The sequence below is a fragment of the Enhydra lutris genome, unplaced genomic scaffold (assembly GCF_002288905.1).
Source record: "Enhydra lutris kenyoni isolate GAN:26980312 unplaced genomic scaffold, ASM228890v2 scaffoldscaffold66, whole genome shotgun sequence".
Taxonomy (NCBI): Eukaryota; Metazoa; Chordata; class Mammalia; order Carnivora; family Mustelidae; genus Enhydra; species Enhydra lutris.
This window is the reverse complement of record NW_019154150.1, coordinates 15827714-15849843: the sequence shown is the minus strand read 5'-3', so window position 1 is coordinate 15849843 and position 22130 is coordinate 15827714. Positions and strand designations below refer to the sequence as shown.

At 41.6% G+C, this 22130-nt stretch overlaps 1 protein-coding gene across 3 annotated transcripts; it reads right to left on the bottom strand.

Annotated features, from left to right (window-relative positions):
• LOC111159126 (CKLF like MARVEL transmembrane domain containing 6) lies at positions 1–21799 on the bottom strand. 3 transcript variants are annotated; one of them, XM_022521547.1, is made up of 5 exons: positions 21623–21799; positions 10485–10661; positions 6618–6716; positions 2778–2943; positions 1–22 (listed from the first exon to the last, which is right to left on the bottom strand). In XM_022521547.1, the coding sequence occupies exons 1-4, from the start codon at positions 21758–21760 to the stop codon at positions 2806–2808; spliced, it is 552 nt and encodes a 183-aa protein (XP_022377255.1). In that variant the 5' UTR covers positions 21761–21799; the 3' UTR covers positions 1–22; positions 2778–2805. The 3 variants fall into 3 exon arrangements, with proteins under 3 accessions (XP_022377255.1, XP_022377254.1, XP_022377253.1); XM_022521546.1 differs by lacking the exon at positions 1–22 and adding an exon at positions 300–1098; XM_022521545.1 differs by lacking the exon at positions 1–22 and having other exon boundaries at positions 2392–2943.
• Positions 21800–22130: the final 331 nt, after the last annotated feature.

The window sequence follows — 22130 nt, the reverse complement described above, 5'->3', positions numbered from 1 at the left end:
AGGCACCCTGAGCATCAGGATTCTGAAATAATGAAACAAATACAAAGTCAGACAATAAAATGGATTTATTTAAAAAGACTACAAAATTTGACATTGAGAGAGATGATAAAAAAAAGAAGACACACAGGATTTAAATCGATAAATACAAAAGCGATTGGCCATAAACAATGTAAAAATACATTTCCCAGTCCCCAAACAGAACATAATTTAAGTACAACAATTATAAAATTTTTTATACTGTATGTGCATTTCCCTTATAATTTTTAAAAACCACTCTAAACAGTTTATTTGTATAAAATATAACAAATTAAGTCTAATATGGCTGTTAATAAAAAATTATGTTAAACTTCAGTTTATTCAGTGTGCCCTGTTTTGGACATAGAAGGGGTTTTGGTCCCAAGTTCTCCTTGAAAACTTTTTATTTTCCACATTTCCACAGAGGTCTTTTTCCTCTCATTCCTTCTACGATAGAAGAGGGAGGCTATCAGTCACGGGTCCCATAACAACCACTATGAAGAAAAGTTCTAGAGTGACCAAAAATACTAGTGAATATATGATCTTTCTGAAAAGGGAAGGATTAAGTGGCAGCTATGAGGCCCACTCGTGCCCCAATCGAACAAATGGAAACAAAGCCTCAGAGCAAGCAGAGCTGAAGCTCAATGTCAACGCACTCCATGTGTGAGGCCGGCGGGGACATGTCCATCAACCTCAACTAAGTCCATGCGTGGGGGGGGGGGGGGCAGAGGTAGCCCAGACCACTTTCTGTGAAACCCAGCTGGGTCTAGACAGTATTTCAAATGAAAGTGGTACAGTTAGATGGGAAATTCCAGAACCTGCTGACCAGAAGAGGGTTGTTTTTGCACTGCTCTTCATTCTTGGAGCCCAGACCAAGGCTATTTCTCCTCTCTTGGATGGCATGCCCAGTAACGACAGCATCAGTGATCGGTTTCATTGCCTCCCAGGGAGGCAGCGGTGACTACACCATCAGCACCAGCTGGCACCCAAGCTCTGGTAAAGGGCTAAGGTCCTGAGTCAGTGAAGACAGAGTAGAGGCTGGGTCTGGCCATAATGATGAATTCTGATCACCACATTCACCACCTTGACAACACACAAATGAGAAATTTAAAAAGGGCGGGGTCACTAAATTGTCTCACTGGAAACATGATTCCACTCCTTCCAATAGAAAACCCAGGCCGGCTAGCCCAGGAGGCCGCCACTGAAGTCCTGAAGAACACCAGATGCCTGGGCTCACTGCCTGAACTCTAGCGTCCGGAGTCAAAAATCCAAGAGGAGGACAAGACAGGTTTATTCTGCAAACCACTTAGTCAGAAAGGTCTGATCTTGAGTGCCTTGTCTGGTGGTCTCTAAGACAGCCTGCCAGCAAGAGACAATTGTCCCAAATGATCAGAACCAGTTATGAAGTGTCTCTTGAGAATGGGTTGACTACTCCCTTACACCATCATCAGTATTCACTGGGGTGGGATTTGCTAGATCCTCACTTCCTTAAGAAGGGCTCCCCCAAAGAGAGGTTAGAGTAATGCCCAACGTGGGAACAAAAACCCGAAAGATCCTGCTACATATACTATGCAATTAAAAGGGCCCCAAATTGTGGACCACCTAAAGACCACCACCATCAAGCAAGAGTCGGAGCTAGAGGCTCACCTCTGTCAGATGATGAAGCAGCATATGGACCATGGGGATAAAGAGACAGAACAAGGAGAATCTCAAATAGAAGAAAAATCAAAGGCTGGGGTCTTAAAAAGAGGGACGCCTTCAAGGAAAACACTTAATGGGACCTACAGAGCTGTATTAACTTCAGTAGAAATAACCATATGCCAGTAAGGGAAGGGACCAATTTCGAACTCATAGTGTAAACTTATCTCTTTAGACAGTGGTAAGTGGTTGAAGACTGTTTTTATAATTACTTTCACTGTATGGTGCAAAAAGTGTATCTTCTTTATCTTTGGTCCTTAGCCATGAGAGTTTCTTCCATTTCTTCTACATGTTTTATAATGTTTGTTGGTTCTTTTGTGGGGGGGGGGGTTTGGTTTTGTTTTTTTTTTTTTTTTTGCTTATCACCAACCACCAAAGTGCAGTATAAACGTGGGGTTTCTGATGTTGTTGCTTTTATATATACGAAATACCAACACCTCCTATACAGTTTCTATTAGGCTATAAAAGGTCTCAGAAAGAGTTAATAATAATTATCCTAAAATGTTAAACAATATAATTTTAAGGCTGACATACAATAAAGCCTGGGTATTATATTTTTAAGGGGAAAAAAAACCCCTAGTCCAATATTTTAAATAGTGATCTCTTAAATATACATTAAATTTTATCTGATCATCAAAAAAACAAAAAACCAAAAACCAAACCTAAAAAACTCCTGGCTAAACAAATTAATTTAAAAATAAAACAATTTCTAAATTGATAAACTTAATTATGCTGGCTGTACAGTCTTAATTTAAAAGCTAGGCCTAGTTAACAATGACAGAATAAATCAGAATCAGTTGAACTATGAGATTTAAAGAAACTGTCCTCACCTCCAAAACAAAAAAGTAGAACCATTTCATGTGACAGAAGTTTTAACTGTTATTTAAAAAAAAATTTTTTTTAAACCCAAAAACACTGACCTAATTTGCGGTGACTGGCACATAGGCAAAAGTTAATAAAACTGCCTTCCTGTCCTTCCCCTTGCTCTCCGAAAGAAGTGGTTTAACAATTACACAAATTCTACATGAGCTTCGGCCAGGGTTCAGGCGGCACGCAGTCAATACCTTATTTAACACCCGGTCCCCAGAGTCCTTAAGCATTAAGGGGTTCTGTGAGGGCCCCTGCACTCCTGGCAGCCTCTGGTTTCCTCATCTGGGACTCCTGTCGTCTCTCGAAGAACATAATGACAAAGTCAGACAGGAACATAATACTTGCTAGAAATCCAAACACCTGAGGTGAAGAAAGAGCAAGGATTTATGTGACAGATTTTGGAATATAATCTCCCATTTCCTACTTGGCCCTGGGAGTGTTTTATACAAGCGAGACAATTCACCAATTTTATCCACATTCTTTACTTTTTAAGATTTGAGAGAGAGAGCGTGCGCAGAGAGAGACCGAGAACGTGCGTGCACAGCGAAGAGAGCACTTGAGTGAGCGAGCACAAGGCGGGGGCAGGGAGGGAGAGAGAGCACTAGTAGGGGGAGGGTCAGAGGGAGAAGGAGAAGCAGACTCCCTGCTAAGCAGGAAGCCTGACAGAGGACTCAATTCCAGGACCCCCGGATCATGACCTGAGCCAAAGGCAGATGTCTAACCAATTGAGCCACCCAGGCATCCCTATCTTATACACATTATTCTTAATCCTAGTAATAAAGGACTTTTTAAGGGCATCAAAAAGATGTTATAAAAAGAAATTCTAGAATAATGGCTATTAGTTGAAGTTTTGCAAAATAGAGATGTCCTGTCTTATGTGTGCATGTGTATGTGTGGGGTGTCAACCTGTGATACTAAGTTTAACAGAGGAAAAACAAAATCCTATAAAATGATACAAAACACAAGATTATTAGCCATGGTCAGCCTGACCCCAGAGGAGGGAAGGGAACTATGTGAGTAGGGAGCTGAGCATAGGTGAAAATGGCAAGAAGTAATCACTATCCAATGACTCATCAACAGAAACTCTATTTTCAAGATACGTCTAGGTTACATTACCTAAAAACCATTTTCCAGTTAACTGTCACACTGTAACGACACAGCAACATGACACCATGACCTACTCCAACTTCCTTAAATAACTTCCTCATTGTACTCTTCTAACATATGATCAAACATTCTGAGAGTTCTGTCAAGAAGGGATCTACACTAGCAAAACTCTTAAAGAAATGGGGCAAAGAACTTTTCCGTAAAAAGGAAAAATGGATGCAGGTGATGGCTAAAGTCCCTTCCACCTCTAACACCCCATCTCTCCATGATTTTTATTATATTATTGTTTTTTGTTTTTATTCCTATTCCAGTTAGTTAACATACAGTGTAATATTAGTTTCAGGTGTACAACACAGTGACTCAGCACTTCCGTATGTCACGCTGTGCTCATCTCCAGTCACTCCTTCATCCCCATCACCCATTCACCCATCCCCTCACCCACCTCCCCTCTGGTAACCAGCACTTTGCTCTCGATTTTTTTTTGAAGATTTTATTTGACACAGAGAGCAGAGGGGGTTAGAGCAAGCACAAGCAGGGGGAGCAGTAGCAGAGGGAGAAGCAGGATCCCAGCTGAGCTGGGAGCCTGATGTGGAACTTGATCCCAGGACCCTGGGATCAGGACCTGAGCCGAAGGCAGACGCTTAACCGACTGAGCCACCCAGGAGCCCCTGTTCTAGATTTTTAACATTTTGCTGTCATCTGCTCCAGTTTCTTGACCCTTCACTCCCAACCCCTCTCTCCTAAAGAATATGCATTCTGACTCATGCCACTGTAAAGCAAACTCAACTCCAAATTCACTAATTCACCCAAACAGCCCCAGCACATCTGTCCAACCTACAATTAATTACCAATCCTCCATCTCCAAACCCAAGTCACTTCTCCCCTCTGGAGTCTTCATTTTGGCTTGATGGTATCTTGGTATCTATCCCCTTATTTGCCTGACAAACATATCACATGCTTTAAGGACAGACCAGATATCACCGTGTCTGTGAAGCCATCCCTGATCCCCTTGAGAGCTTCGGGCCATGCAGGACATCCAGACAAATGATCGTCCAGATCTTTTGCTCACATACTTCAATTTCTTTTTTTTAAATGGCTTCCCTCACTCATTTTAGTCTGCAAATTTTTTCATAATTTAAACAGTTGCAAAAGGTAATTTCCAGCATATTATACTGAGTTTTTAAACTACCATTAACTCTTAAATATATCCAATGAAATCGAAATACTGTGATAATCTAACACATCACCTAATTGTAACACACAAATAAGCTGTTTTAATAGCTCAGAATTTCATGCCATGCTCTCTTTCCCCCTTCAACTCAATTTTCCTCAACTCTGTTTCATTTCTTCCAAGGATTTTATTGTATTTTTTGAAGATTTATTTATTTTAGGGATGCCTGGGTGGCTCAAGTTGGTTAAGCTGCTGCCTTCAGCTCAGGTCATTATCCCAGGGTCCTGGGATCGAGTCCCACCTTGGGCTCCTTGCTCAGCAGGGAGTCTGCTTCTCCCTCTGCCTGCTTGTGCTCACTCTCTCTCTCTCTGACAAAAAAAAAAAAAAAGATTTTTAAATTTTATTTATTTTAGAGAGAGAGGGAGAGAGAGAGGGAGCAAGCTGGGGAAGGAGCAGAGGGAGAGAATCTCAAGCAGACTCCCCACTGAGCTCGGAGCCCAAGGCAAGGGCTCAATCTTACAACCTTGAGCCAAAACCAAGAGTCAACTACTCATCTGACTGAGCCAACCAGGGGCACCCCCTCCAAGGATTTTCTAGTAATACATATCCACACTGCAAAACATTTTACTGATCACTCTTACCATACTCCTCCACAATAAAAATATGTATATAAACTGCAATTAACCATAACGGTCTATTAAAACTGATTTTCTCTTCATGTACCCATTGGTTCACGTGCCCATGCAGAAATACTACTTGTGGCTGGAATGAGTCAAAGTTCAGCATTAATTTGTTTTTTTTACACTTGCTTTACATGTGTGCTTTGTAAACAGCACTCCTGTGAACAGGTAGATAGAACCATGCAAGGCCCTGAACTCCTACGGAGTTGTTCTGTAATTAAAAATAGTTTTAATGATCTATTTAGCTGCCAAGTCAATTAATTATAACTTCACTTTTGCCATGAGACGAGGATTAACTGGAACCCAGCTGACTTATGAGAGGATTTGTTCCACAGCTATCAGTTACTCACGTTCATAAGACCAGCACCAATTCGGGTGCGCGAGCCCTGATTTGTCATTCTCAAATCCAAAAACCCACAAAAGTGAAGTTTTCATAATTTACTGGGCTCAAAAGTGGCATGAGGTAAAACTACTTAGAGTCTTTATCCTTTTTACTGTGAATATTCATGCTTCAGAAATACTAATATGTTGGATTACAGGGTGCTGCCCCAAGTCCTCTGAAGGTCTGAAGGTGTCATATAATATATGCAGGATTACCTTTTGAAAAACCAGAATATACTGAACTCTTAAAAAAAAAAAAAAAAAAATTGCCCCTCCCCCAAGGCTTCCAGATAAAGACATTTATTTATCTATCTTTTATTATAAAGACTCAACCTTTGGATCATTTCTCTCATGTATTCTCTACACCTTGAACAGGGCATGGCATGTAGGTGTATTTTTTCTGGACTGCAAAGTAGAAAAATATAGGATAACGAAGTCAATTCTACCACTTCCATTAGCAGTGACATGTTCATAAGTGGAGTAAATGGGTTTTTATTCTAGATTCTAAAGATGGGTTCTAGATTGCTAGGGCTATCGTATTTATTTGCACTTAGGTCCTCTATTTAAAATTACGCTAAAAAGTAAGTTACAAGACAAACTACTCTCCCATATTGTATCACTTGGCAAGAACTTTCCAAGTTCCATATTTCTAAGGAAACAAAACTAAGCAAGGATTCGAAATATGAGATACTCACGGTTGCAGCGATCTCAGCTTTGGTCCTATCATGTGTGGAAATGAAAATGATGGATGCCAACAAAAACACAAATCCCGTTCCCGCAGTAAGATAAAAATCCTGTAACGTGCATAAAGAACACAGTTAGGTTGACAGAAACAAATTCTTTTGTTTTTTATTTTTAAAAAACTTCAGCAACACAGTATTTTCTGTGTCTATTTTCATATAGCCCAAACCTACATACTTCAGCTTCTAACTTTTCCATCAGTCTGGCATTCACTAACACCACCCACCAACCCCGGCCATAAAGGAACATTATCCACACTTTGGACATGGCGTATTCAAAGTACATCACAAGATAATCTTTTGTTTATTTTTATTTTTATTTTTTTTAAGATTTTATTTGTTTATTTGACAGAGAGACAGAGATCACAAGTAGGCAGAGAGGCAGGCAGAGAAAGAGAGGGGGAAGCAGGCTCCCTGCTGAGCAGAGAGCCCGATGCGGGACTCGATCCCAGGACCCTGAGATCATGACCTGAGCCGAAGGCAGAGGCTTAATCCACTGAGCCACCCAGGTGCCCCACAAGATAATCTTTTAATAAGAGCAGTTCCCCCAAAAGGTCATGTGTGTGTGTGTGTGTGTTTTTCTCAAGGACATACTGATATTATCAAAGCCAAAGGTTTATTAAATCCATCTTACTTCCAGCAAAAAAACCCAAAAGGCAGAAACAAAAAATTTTTCTTCCCTTTCAAAGTCCAGATGGTCCCTGACTTAAAATGGTTCCACTTAGGATTTTTAACTTTAAATGATGTAATTACACGTTCAGGAGAAACTGTGCTCCAAACTGTGAATCTTGATGCTGTCTCAAGCTAACATGGTATGGGACGATCCCCCATCGTGATGCTACACGGCGGCGGTGGCTCCTGGCCACCCACCAGTCACAAGGGTAAACAACAGGTACGCTGACAACTCTTCCGTACCCACACGGCTGGCCATGCTGTTGGTCATTTTCAGTATAGTACCCAATTACATGAGTCCATACTTTAATATCAAACAGCCTTTGTGGTCAATGATTTTGCCCAACTGGATACTAATGTAAGTGTTCTGAGCACACTGAGGGTAGGTTAGGCTAAGCTATAATGTTCAGGGGGCTAAGTGCATTAAATGCACTTTGACTCATTTTTCAACTTACGACAGGTTTATTGGGATATAACCCCACTGTAAGTTGGGAAAATCTGTATTCTATGTTAGGAAGGCCTCTCTGAGGGTACTTTAGTGCCTGCAAAGCACTCTAGAAAAAAGAATCAGAAGAACCACCTGTCATTAACTACATAAAATTATGCCAATAGTATGTTTTCTAGACACTTAAGCTTTCTGCAGTAACATATTGCTTTCAATTGTTCCAAGTGAGTGACCCAAAATGAGCTTGTAAGTTGAGTTCATCTACTCTATCAAAGCTTCCTTATCTCCTCATAATGCAGCTCATGACATGAAATTCTCCTTGGGTTTCCAAGGGTTTTCTCAGGTATAATCTTATAAGTCTCCTCTCAGATGCCAACTGAAACCAGTGCTTGACATGCACACTTGACTCAGGAGAAACTGGTAAAATGATGGCCATTCCAAAGGGTTTTAAGTCTGATACTTTCGGAGTTTTCTGAGGTGCAGTCTCCTAAATCTAATATCAATAAGGCATCCAATACAGAATTCCTATATGTCAACTGTGCATTTAAGATTAAAAAAAAAATTGAGATTTTCTCTTTGCTTCTTAAAAGAGGTGGTTTTTCTGCACTACTCTGTTTTTCCTATTTCTTTGAATATTATTTCAAATCTGTGACATACAAATAAAACTACATTTACTGATATCTGGAGAATATCTGGAGATATTCAAGGAGGCATTAAACAAGACAACCATTCTGAGGCAGAAGAACATGGTGTTAGGGCGCCTAGATGGCTCAGTGGGTTAAAGCCTCTGCCTTCGGCTCAGGTCATAATCCCAGGGTCCTGGGATTGAGCCCCGCGATCCCGCTGAGAGGGCCCTGGCTCTCTGCTCAGTGGGGAGCCTGCGTCCACCTCTCTCTCTCTCTCTGCCTGCCTCTCTGCCTACTTGTGATCTCTGCCTGTCAAATAAATAAATAAAACTCTTAAAAAAAAAAAAAAAAAGAAGAACGTGGTGTTGAAGAAACATGGATTCTAGAATCAGACTATCCGAGTTCAAATACCAGTTATGCTACTTCTTGGCTCTATGCCTTTGAATTCATTATTTAACATCTGTGTGCCTTAGTTTCTTCATCTGCAAAGTGGGAGTAATAACAGTTCTTCTTCAGAGGTGATTCTAAAGATTAATCAGTAGAAAAGGCTTAGATCAGTGCCAGGCACACAATAAATGTCCTGTTAGTGTTGGGTGTTGTTACTCTTAACAGAACCTGAGTCTCAACAGCATGGAATAGAAAAGATCCCACCCTTCAGATCTCCCCTTATCTTCCCCCACCCCCCAGACACTACCACCACCACCACATTCTCAAAACATTTTCTAAAAACTTCTCTGATATTAGAAAGTATTTAGGTACATTAACAGAGCGAGAGTAAAAGTGATTTTTAAACGTTTTAAACAAACATGAAATCCTTATAATGTTAGGTGAAAAGTACAACATATAGGGCTATGTCTCTTAATCACCTATGAACAGACAAAAAAGACCCAAAAGAGATATAGTAAAATATTTACAAAAGCTGTTTTAGAATGAAACAACTGATTTATTTTCCCCTCTAACATTTTAATATCAGTACTTACTCTAAAATGACTTTTTAAAAAATAACTTTCAAATGCTTCTTTGATATAATAAATGCTTCACATTGTTTAGTTAGACCATTAAACTGGAAAATATTTTAATCTTGTTTCTTATCAAAAAGATAAAAAATGTTGTATCAATGTACTCAAGGGTATACAGAAAAAAGTACATCTTTTAGGTTTATATTAATATATGACCCAATGCTTACTTCCCATTAGTTTAAAAAATTAATAGAATCTTACTGGTTTGTATTGCTCTGTTATCCCTTGTTCTTAACAGTTAAAAATTCACCCTCATTTGTATCTTTTCCCTCAGAGAGATGAATGGCAACCCTGACACGTACAATTCTTCACAAACCACTATTATTAGCTTCAGTGCTACTGAGGAAGGAAACGTCTCCATTCTTAAGTACAGTAAACATGTGAATCATCTCATGTGTCATCTCACAAATCCACACTCTACTCAAATAAAAATATGCGCCAGCAGATGGTCTTCAGAAAGTTATGCAACACTGATCCTGTGAAAATAAAATTCTTGTGTGCACTTTCATTAAAAGGGAAATTTCTGAACAATGAATTCAACAAGTGCCTTAATTCACTTACTGGTAACTTCTTTCGTAACAACAACAACAACAAAAAATCAAAACAAAATAGGTAGCATCATGTGGTGCTTTCTCTGAAAAGCTCCAGAAATACATCACATTAGCTCATCACTCTCTCTCGCGTCTCGCATAATGCCTGGTGTAGAGCAGGAACACAATGGACGACTATAGAACCCATGAGGGATGCTCCGAAATGTGAGAAATTGGAAGTGACAAAAATCCTAATCTTTAAGAAATACCTAGTGTGAATGAGACTAAACCACCAATCACTGTAAACTCCTGACCTCATCTGTCCCTCCCTTTCTGATTTTACTTTCCCCCTCTTCCACCCCCTTCTTGGCAGGAAAAATGGAGTTGCTCAGGGGCAGAGCTGGCACCATGGGGAGCGTCTTCTCATGCTACTGAGTTTTAAAAGCAACACTTGTCTGAGTAACAAAACTACACAAGATTCCAAAAGAGCCATGTTCTTCGTCAAGGGGTTCTATTTTCTTCAGGCTTACCGACTGCTTGACTTTGGGAGTATCGACTTGGTCGTAAACGGGAGTGCAGTACACAATGAGGATGAGGAGACTCAGAAGAAAGGCACTGCAGCTTATGAATTCAAAGAAGTAAAGTCCTCCACACAGTGTGCACTGTGACACGACTTCCTCGCAGATAAAGGCCAGCAGGGACAGCAACTACAAAAGAAGCAAAGTGGTTTACTCAAGTGTTCTCCACAGAAACCGGTATTCAGAAAACTCATTTGTTCACTCAACTCTGTGAAGTGGAGACTGTAGCAAATGAGATTACTGGCTGGACCTGATCCCCACAGAACCTCACAGTACAGCTGCCTTGAAGGGAATCCAGGGACTCGAATAATTAACTACCAAGTGCTAAAAGCTAGACTTGGGGGAAATACAGGGTGTTGCTGTAAAAGCACACAGGAGGGACCCTCCGCCTGCGGGTCAGAAAGGCCTCCTGAAGGAAAGCAGAGACTTGATGGGACAGGAGGGTCAGTTTCGGGGGTGGAGGGGGGAGGCGGGCGGGGCGGTGAAGGACAGGGAAGGAAGCTCCAGGCAGAGAAGGAGCAGAGGCAAACCTGGTGGCTAGAGGTCTGGCACCCTCCCACCCCAAGGCACGCACAGATCCCACCACCTCCACTGAATGGACAGAACGAGTTCAGTCAACATGGTTCAGGTACCCAGCATGAAGGAAGGGGATGGCAGCACAAAAACGTTGAGATGAGGGCACCTGGGTGGCCCAATGGATTAAGCCTCTGCCTCCGGCTCAGGTCATGATCCCAGGGTCCCGGGATCAAGCCCCGCATCTGCATCGGGCTCTCTGCTCAGCAGGGAGCCTGTTTCCTCCTCTCTCTGCCTACCTCTCTGCCTACTTGTGATCTCTCTGTCAAATAAATAAAATCTTAAAAAAAAGAAAACCCAAAAATCGATGAGACGAGACTAGAGGCATAAGCAGAAGCTAGGTCTAAATGTCCTCAATTTCTAGTTTTTAAAAGTCTGGATTCTAGGAGTTTAAAAGTAAAGGTGACATGTTCAGGCTTATGCGTTCAGTGGTTTTCACTGGCTACGGCATGGAGAAGGGGCTGGGGAAGGGCCAATCTTGGGGCAGATGTCCAATAGGGAAGCTGATGGAAGAAACCAGGGGAAGACAGTGAGCTGGGTAGTGATAATGGAGAACAGCTCCTGCAATCACTGGGAGAGGCAAGAGGTGGCAGAAGCCCTTATCAGGACGGGTACAAATAAGGGAGGAAAAAAGATAACAGACTTGAACACTTTAACTTAAAGCAAAAAGGCATTTTATTCACCAATATTTTTAAACAGGGCTTTTCTCAGACTTTGAGCCTACTGACTGGAATTCCACATCATGTTTTCTGCATTAACCACTTTCATCATCTATTATTACCACTTGCAGACTAATGCTTAGTTGAAGTGGGGCAAGACCTGGACACTTCAGAAGCAGAGTGCAGAATCCTTCTAGATCTGGACTAATTCTACTAGCCCTTTACGGTTATCTCACTCTTACTTAATTCCACAGAAAATACTTTAGTAATTTATTTTTTCGGACTTTCCAAAGCATTCAATTTAGTTTTCACAAAAACAATTCCTTTTCCCACTCAATTTCAGTCTGTGTAATATTTAATTAAATGTTTGACCATAAAAGTATAGTTGGTAGTGGGAATAACCCAAGTCAACTAATGGCAGAGGCAAGAGTGCTCAAGACATGCGTGGGTCAGAAAGCCATGCACTGAATGGACAATGGTACTGAATGGACAATGGTAAAGTCCAGCAAATCTGGCAACTCAATTAAATGCAAGTGGGATTTAATAGCACTCCCACGGTTGTATATAAGGTATTAATATACTGAGGACTTACTGCAGAAAAAAAGAGTCAGGGTTTTTTTTGCCCCCCCACCCTTTTTTTTAGAGGCAAGCATGCTGGGAAGAGAATATATTCTGTTTTAAAGGTGACATGTGTGAGGGGTTTGTGAAAGAGTTAAAGGAGGTGTCTAGGAGGCAAAAGAATATAAGGTCTGTGGCTCAGGGGAGCGGTCTAGGGTGGAGATGAAGACATGGGCATCAGCCAGTGAGATCACCCAGAATGAGGAAAGCCAACTTTATCCAGAACTCTGAGCTAGCCCAAGATTCAAGGGATGTGCAGAGGGGGTAACACCAGCAAAGGACAATTAGGAGCAGAAGTCCAAAGAGGTAGCAGACCAAGGAGAAAGTATTTTTACAAAGAGAAAGTAAGCACGGGTAATGAATGGTACTTAAAAGTCAGGTAAGGGGGCGCCTGGGTGGCTCAGTGGGTTAAAGCCTCTGCTTTCAGCTCAGGTCATGATCCCAGGGTCCTGGGATCGAGCCCCACATCAGGCTCTCTGCTCTGCAGGGAGCCTGCTTCCCCCTCTCTCTCTGCCTGCCTCTCTGCCTACTTGTGATCTCTGTCAAATAAATAAATAAAATCTTAAAAAAAAAAAAGTCAGGTAAGAACAACACTGAAACACTGACATCAGAGAGCTACAAGAAGGCTGCTGGTGGCAACAGCAAGCCCATTGCAGTGTAGTCAACCAGGGAGGCTGAGATTATAGGACGCATGGTGGAAAGTGAGAGGAAGACAAAGCAGTGGGATAGAGCCAGAAGAGTCAAGAGGGATAGCGTAACATGAGTGGCCAGATAGGGGAGTAGTGGACAAGGTCAAAGGGAAGGGAATTTCAATACGGGAGAGAATTTAAATACTTGGGCAGAAACCAATAAGGTGGGTGGCTCTAAAGACAAGGAAGAAAAGAGGCTCTCTATAGATAGGATTCAGGGCCCAGATTTGGGGTTTAACTCTTCTCCAGAAATAGGAAGGAAGAGAAAGAAGAGAGGTTCACTTGGGCAGTTTGTGTGGTTTTGTGAAAGCCAAGGGAGTTTCCTTCAAGCATTTAGACCATCAAAATGACTGGTAACCTAAATCAAAGCCTATTGGGAAATGCCATTTTGCCCCTCAGACCAGTAGAAGCAACCAGATATATGAATGGCAACAAGAGTGCTACCAAAATCAGCAGATATGTTGCATATTATAAAAATGTTACCCTACAAATTATTTTCATTTTTAAAGATTTTATTTATTTATTTAGAGCATTGAGAAAGAAAGCATGAGTGGGGGAGGGGCAGTAGAAGACAGAGAGAGAGAGAGAACCTCAAGTAGACGCCCCACTGAGTGTGGAGTCTGATTCAGGGCTCAATCCCACGACCCTGAGATCATGACCTGAGCCGAAACCAAGACACAGAACACTTAACCAACTGGGCCACCCAGGCTACAAAATATTTCCATCAAACAGCAGTCAATGGTACACCACTCTGGAAAACAACTGAGTGGTTTCTTAAAAACTAAACACCCAGTTGCTGTATGACCCAGCAACTACATTCCCACATTCTGCATGTGACCAGGAAAAATGAAAATTTATGTCTGTGCAAAAACCGATACATGAAAGTTCATTACAGTTTTATTAATAATGGCTCTGGAAACTGGACACCATGCACATGTCTTTCTTTGGTTAAGCAAACCAAGATATATCCTACCATGGACTACTACTTGGCAATAAAAAGGAACAAACTTCACACATGCAACAACTTAGATGAATCTCCAAACTATGCAGTGAAAAAAATCCAAAACTCAAAAGTTACATACTATAGGATTCCATTTATTTATGTTTTTAAAGAATTGTTTATTTATTTTAGAGGGGCTGGGGGAAAGAGAGAAAGAATCCCAAGCATTCTCTATGTTTGGGGTGAAGCCCAACTCGGGGCTCAATCTCACAACCCTGAGATCATGACCTGAGCTGAAACCAAGAGTCAGTGGCTTAACTGACTGCTCCACTGAGCACCCAACCCCCGCCCCCCCACCGCCCGATTCCATTTATACAGCATTCTTGAAGTAACAAACTACAAAGCTGGAGAACTAATTAGCGGTGGCCAGGGGAGAGGGGAAAGGTGTGGCCATAACGGGGTAGAGGGAATCCTGTGGTGACTGGACAGTTCTCAACAGTTATGGTAGTGACTCTAGGAAGCTACACAGGTCACACACACATACACATGCACACAAAGTGCAGAGGGCCTCCCTGTATGTTTTGTTTTACAAGTTCCTGTGAATCTATAAATATTTCAAAATAAAAAGTTCAAAAACAATGGTCAAACCTAAATTGGTATGAAGGTCTCTAAGGGATTTTCTCCCCCCGCCAACTGGCAATACATAATTTCCTATATACACACAACTGAAAAGAATCTATACAGGGATGAAAACAGAGCCTATTATTATGATTTCCTACAAGTTAGTAAGACATAAAATAGTCCAGCGTATCCCAAATACCCATCTTCAGACAGATGTTAGGTTAGGTAAGGTGTTCCCAATTATTACACCATAGGATAAAAAGTGACACACCAAGACAAATCTCAGAAAGTTATTGTGTAAAGGTACTTCCTTAGTCTCCTGTAATTATAATTACAGGGTGAGTTTTTACATGACTCCAGTAAAATAAAATACTAAATGTCTAATATTCCATGTGTTTTATTCTTGCTTCTGTGTTAAATCTTACCCAACTTTTAGGAGTTTCTCTATGACAAATTTGCAAAATAGACCTCAGGTATATAAAAGTCAATTAATTGTGAGAAGATACCAGCCTAAAACTCTAACTGGGGTCTGAGACGAGTTGCTCCAGAGCCATTCATATCACAATAATTAGGTTATCAGGAATGCTCATCTGTGTAAGCCATATGACAATAAAATCTTTTCTGCAGAGATAGAGACTGCTTGTCTATTCTCAGTAAGAAAGGGGCAGGACCCAGCTCAGCTAGCAGCAGTCGGTGCCTTCCTTACCACTCCTGCTCCAAACTTATTAATAGGAATTAAGCCTCAGAGCAGTATTAAGAGGCAGATTTTGCCTGGACATCCTGAGAGATTAAAGGGGTACAATATCAAGTTTGGACATTTACTGGCTCCTATTCTCAGTTAAAGGCCAAGAAATCAGCACTACAAATTATATTCAGTATGAAGTTTTCTCCTGACTCCCCATCTGTCTGATATTCCAAACCTTCCTATATAATCTCCCACAGTACTCTACAGTATCTTTATGTTGTATACCTGAAACTAATACATGTCAATTCTACCTCAGTTACAAAAAATTTTTTGAAGTGCATTTTAAGTATTATTATCCAACACCGTAAAATGTATAAGCACATTAATGATAGAGCAACAAGATCAGTGTATAAGAAACAATAAAAAAACAATACACCTCCTAATTGACCATCCATTATATGCAGATTCAGGAAATCTCAGGAAAATGCTTGGATTCTCATGGACTAATAGTAGCTAGACAAGGATAAATGGAAGAGCCAGACTCAAGCAGGGCCAAGAGACACATGGGATCTGGATAGGCAGAGAACATTTCAGGTGGAGGATGAAAAAGAAGAGATTCATGAAGGCAAGAATTTGCATGGTAAGCCCCAGAGGGATAATGAGGCGACTGACCTGAGTGGGGAATGATGACGGAAAATGTTTAAGGAGCTGGGTGTGGCTATGTGATGATCAAGCCAGGGAGCAATGGCTTTCGGATGAAAGCAACAGGAATTACAGGCCTGGTTTAGCTGGTTCGAAGACAGGAGGAACAGAGGACGGGTGGGGCCTGAAAGACTATCACAGTTCAGGAGTAGGAGGGGAAAGAGCAGCTCACACTTGACAAGCAAGAAACAGGGGTCTAACACTTTATAAGAAAACTCCTCAATAAACAAGTGAATATACTCCATATCCCTGATTTAAACAATGACGGGGTGAGGTGGTGGTGAAGCATCGCTGATTTTAATCATATTTCCTAATTTATATATATTTCTTGGTAAACAAACACTTTTTGTATTAAAAAATAAAAAAAAATGTAAGTGTGAAAGTTAAGGGAAGGAATAATTTCAAGAAATGGGTAGTCACCAGCATTAAATACCAAAGTGGTTAAGGATAAGAGAGGTAAGGTCACTCGGTAAGGAAATCATGATGAATGTTAAAAGTAAGTTGAAAGGCTCAATTATTATTTTCTGGTACATAATTTTACTCTCAGTAACATGAAGATGTCACATGAAATACTGCTTACTGACTATTAAGAACCTAACAACATTATAGTCAATGTGACTGCTTCTAATAACATAAAATCTTACCCAAACAGAACTATGGGAACTGTCAAGCCTTTGGAGCTGGGAGGTCCTTGGAGGGCAGTCTCCCACCCTTTTGTCTACAGGTGATGGAGTGAATCTCTGACAGCGAGGTTCCATGGGGGCCAGGCACAACCCAAAACCCAGGTCTCCTGACTCCCACTCTGTGCTGGTCCCCCCACCCCATCCCCCGCCCCACTGAAACGCTGTTTATTATGCTCACTTTACAACTAGGTATGTTTGCCTGGGTTTTTCCTTAAAACTGGATTTTGGAAGTTACAATCAGATTAATGTGCATTTCCCCTTTTGCTGTTAAATTTTACATTAAAACCAATGTGCTAGGGTCAACACATTTGGGAAATCTTCGTGACTAAAACGCGGCTTACTCACAGTTCTGGTGATTTAAACATTCAGATAGTGACTACCCTCTGTCTCTCTTCATTTCAGTTTCACTACCCCTGCTGAAACGTCAGTCTTCCTTAAAATTAACAGTCGTTATAGTAAACATGAAGTCTCCATCATTGATCTTTAAGTCTACTATTAAAACATTTCTTACAAAAAGAACTTTCAGATGTTTGCCATTCATTATAAGGCCTCACTATAAAATTATATTAATTTGTGAATTAATGAACTTATGACCAAAACCTGCAGTCCTATGTAAAGTCCAAGTAAACAAATCTGTCAGCCTGAAGTTAGGTTAGGCCTCTCTTGCCTTGGGCAAATATTTACTCTCACAAAGGTTCAAAGATATAATTTGCTGACCTTATGGATCTTCCTCAAGGTTAAAAATAGAGCACTACCACTTAGTACAGATCAATTTTCACACTGAAATAATGAAGAGAGCACGAATAGAAATTACTTCTCAGTGACTTATTTCTTGGCACTTACACGGTAACATTATTTTACAATTCGGTAAATTTAAATCACTGGTGATTGCCCGTCTGAACAGTCATTATAACCACAGTACGTTGCAGCCATCAGGACATTCAACTGGTACCATAAACACAAGGTCAGCTTGTAGCAGAGGGAATATTACACATATTCAAATCATTCCACGAGCTTACTAGCAAGGAACTAGGTTGCCCAATGCCAATTTTCCCCTGAAAATAAAAACTCCCTCAAAAATAACAATAAAAACTTGACAATATGTGTGTGTATGTGTGCATAATGACCAATCTAAGGACAAAATAAACTGAAAAAGAAAGAAACTGCATAAACTGAGGACTGCAAGGACTCCTGGCATTGCATTTCCAGCTGAGTATTTCTTCTTCAGCTCCGGAAGGGCAGATGGTAGTTACGGGATGCTTAAGTTTTGGACAAGCCTTTGACGAAATTAAGGTTTTTTCTGAATGGTAGCAGACACAGCTATAGAATTCCAAGAGTACGAACCTCAAGAGCTAGTTATGCTCCTTATCTCTAACCTCTCCTGTTTGTAGGCTCCACTCTCGACCTGCTTGGTGTTCAGCTCTGTACCAGCACACCCCACAGCGCCTCAGAGATTTGTAAAAACCTTAAATGGTGAAAAGAACCTCGGAAATCCAACTCCATCTCTTTGGACTCTAAGAATTTCCTAAGCCCAGAGAGTCTGATTTTTAAGTTTTAGAGTAAGGTTCCTTTCCCTTTTGGAGTTTTGAGGCTCTAATAAGATTTATGGGTCTAGAATAACATACCCAGACATGGAAATGCACCACATTTTGGGTAAAATGTCACAGGGCTTGCACATCCCTAGTTTAAGTACCTCCTCTTCTGACTATGGGTTTCTTCATTACAGGTGTTTCCTTACTGGAGCTCTGCAAATCTACTTAATTAAAAAAAAAAAAAGTTATCTAAAGTAAAACAATCTAAAGGCAGAATGTGACTTAAGGCAAAGAAGACTGTGCCTATTGCCCCAGGCTGCACGACAGCTTTAATTTATTTCATTTTAACTTCCTTGGGACTTCCTGGGTAACTCCATAATATACGCTCTTATAAAGAGATAGAGGCCATCACTCAAAGCAGAAACGAAAAGACAACAATCAAAATCAAAAGCAATAATGAAATATTTTTAAAGATCTATATTAAAGGAAGCATTCTTTTTTTTTTTAAGATTTATTTATTTATTTATTTGACAGACAGAGATCTCAAGTAGGCAGAGCAGCAGGCAGAGAGAGAGGGGGAAGCAGGCTCCCCGCTGAGCAGAGAGCCTGATGTGGGGCTCAATCCCAGGACCCTGAGATCATGACCTGAGCCGAAGGCAGAGGCTTTAACCCACTGAGCCACCCAGGCGCCCCAAGAAAGTATTCTTATAACATTACAAATCCCCCATAAGTAAATAAATGCATATCTATTTAACTGTACTTCGCTTTACTGCATTTCACAGGTGATTACATTCTTCAAATCGAAGGTCTGTGGCAACACTGAGCCAAGCAAGTCTACTGATACCATTTTCCCAACAGCATTTGCTCACTTCATGTCTCTGTGTCACATTTCAGTAATTCTTGCAATATTTCAAACATATGCATTATTATATTTGCTATGGTGATGTGATCAGTGATTACAATTCACTGAAAGCTCAGAAAATGGTTGGAAATTTTTTTTTTTTTGTGATATAATATTTTAAATTAAGGAGAGCCTGGGTGGCTTGGTTTGTTGACCATCTGACTTTTGATTTCAACTCAGGTCATAATCTTGGGGTCCTGGGATTAAGCCCCTTGCTGGGCTCTGAGCTCAGTGCAGAGTCTGCTTGTCCCTCTCCCTCCTCTCCTTCCCCTGTTTGTGTTCTCTCTCTCAAATAAATAAATAAAACCTTTTTAAAAAATTTTAAAAATATATTTTAAATTAAGGCATGTATATATATTTTTTAGACATAATGCTATTTTTGAACAGTTAACAAACCATAGTATAGTGCAAACATAACTTTTATATGCACTGGAAAACCAAAACATTCACTAGACTGGCTTTACTGTGATACTCGCTCTACTGTGGTGGTCTGGAACCCAACACGCAGGGACTCCGAGATAAGCCTGTAAATGGATTTCAAGAAGAGACATTAGTTTTTATTCTTTCTCTCCTTCCCCTTATGATGGAGAACAAGCAGGAACAACCAACCCTTGCAAGGCAAATTCATTTCCTCCTTTTCTCCCATTCAAGTAAAAAGTCTATCACCAAAATTTCTGGTTGTAGGTCTAGTCCAGGGATATGGAACTACATACAGTCTATTAAACTGTAAATAAGGTAATGAGAAATTTTACTTCAGCTGTGCCATTTCTAATTAGAAAGGAAAAACAGACAACTGAAAATGAGATTTAACAGGCAGGACACCAATACTGATAATGTCTGTAGGGCAGCAAGTATACTTCAGATATAGATACTAACCTTTTCTGTTCTAAAAAGTTCTTCTATTGGTGTAGATACATTTCAACTCCACTACAGAGGAACATCACTGATATCTAAAAGTCCTGTGAAGGCGCACCTGGATGGCTCAGTTGGTTAAGCGGCTACCTCCGGCTCAGGTCATGATCCCAGGGTCCTGGGATCAAGCCCCAAATCGGTCTCCAGCCCCGCATCGGGCTTCCTGCTTGGCGGGAAGCCTACTTCTCCCTCTCCCTCTGCCTGCTGCTCTGCCCACTTGTGTTCTCTCTCCAACTCTCTAATAAATAAATAAAATCTTAAAAAAAAAAAAGTCCTGTTAGAACTGACAAAAGAACAGAAAGAAGTATCTCTGGGTATAAGGAGCACATGATACAAAGGAACAATGGCAGAAGGGAGCCCTGGATGCCTGTTAATCACTGAAAGGCTACCAGAGAGGAACTCCCTAAAAACAGGCTGGAGAGAAAGCCAGACGCTCTCAGTTCCCTAGGTCACACTTTCACCTGCTTCCAAGTGATTTCCAAACTATTCCCAGATGTGATCATTTGACAACCAGAAAGTAGTGCCTGTTTTCTGAGAGCATTTTTTTTTAATTTAATAAAAGTAGGTCACCTGAGTTCTAAGAATGTAAGTTCTGGTTATTGGAGTTCTAAGAATTTAAGCTCTTCCCAAGGAAACCAACTGGCTATTTTTACTTGAGATGACTAAAGGCAAAACAAAACAAAGCAAAACCCCAAAAAACAAAAACCAAAAAACACCAAGCAAAATCAACTTAGGAACATTCTAGGCAGTCTGACTTTTCCTCTGGCAGAAAATATTGTTGCTTAAAACAGAACATAGTGTGTAAGTATGTGTGTAACTGGAGTTAAAATCCAAAGATGTTTGATATTTTCACTATGAGGTTTAAGGTACCTTTACTGCCTAAAGTGAACTAAAACTCAATGAAATTCAGAGAGGGGTAAACCATGCCCTCCTTTTGCCACCTGCACGCAAATACAAACTGTCCTTTTCACTGTGTACTTCGTATACACATTATTGCTCATTCAGAAGTAATTCTTTTTCTAGTCAATATAAAACACTTAGGAAACAATTCACTGGAAACATCCATCTCAATGCCGTGCGTGGCAACGGAAGACTTCGACCAACAAATTAAACTGCACCCCCCCCCCCCCACGGGCTCGTACCAGGAAAACCACAAGAACCAGGAAAGATAAAAGGCACTTGGAAGTCTAAATACAGGCACTTTGGTCGATAATGCAGCCTAACAGCTGGGAGAGGAGACGGAGGTCGTAACAGAGGATGGAGTGAAAGAAGTCTAAGCGGTTGACTAGGCTTTCCGACGCATTTCCTGGACCCGCGCAACACGCTCGGGGGCCCAGGTCGTCACCGGGGACCCAGTGGGGGTGAGACTGGGGTGTAAAGGCTGCCCCACGGCGGGAGGTAACGCCCCCCTTTCCAGCCGAGAGAGAAGGAACTGGGGGTGTGGAAACCGCTGCTTCCTGAACAAGCAGGTCGAGAAGCAGCAGCTCGGCAGCCTCCCACGCCCGCAGGCCGGAGGCTCCGGAGCCAGACCCCTTACCCCCAAGTCCGACTCGCCCACCCCGGCCGCGGACTTACCAGCTGCAAGGCTTTGAGCGCGAGCCGACGCAACGGAAGCCGGCCCAGGGAGAAGTAGGCGGCGAGGCCGCTCCGGGCGCCCCTGGCCGGGCCCGGGTCCTCCTCCGTGGTGGGGCCGTACACCGCTCCATTCTCCATCGCCCGGGAACGCGGTGGCCGCAGAGGTGGCGCCGCGGACCTGACCGACTCCAGAAGGACCACCAGCAGGGCCGTCACTTCCTGGGTCTCCGCCCACGCTTCCGCCCCGCCCCGCCCCGCCCCGCCTCCGCTCTAGCCCCACCCCATCCCCTGCGTCTGCGCCTTAGTCACTCGTCGAACGTACTGAAGTTCTTGGGGGGAAACCTTTGCGCAAAGAGAACAGCATGTCCTAAGGACCGAGTTAGGAAGGAGAGAAGAGGAAGTTGGAGTTGTAGGCAGAGGCCACATCATGTAGGGGCCTTGTAGAGCAAGGAAAGAAATTTGGTTTCATTTTGAGTGCAGGGCGTTGTCTGAAAGGACTTTCAGGATT

Bases quoted from the DNA above. Each gene is read 5' to 3' on its own strand.
- LOC111159126 (XM_022521547.1), bottom strand. From the start codon at position 21,760: ATGGAGAATGGAGCGGTGTACGGCCCCACCACGGAGGAGGACCCGGGC. The intron at 10,662-21,622 runs GTAAGTCCGCGG...CTTCTTTTGTAG, and splicing joins CGCTCAAAGCCTTGCAGCTG to TTGCTGTCCCTGCTGGCCTT. The intron at 6,717-10,484 runs GTAAGCCTGAAG...TGCACGTTACAG, and splicing joins CTCCCAAAGTCAAGCAGTCG to GATTTTTATCTTACTGCGGG.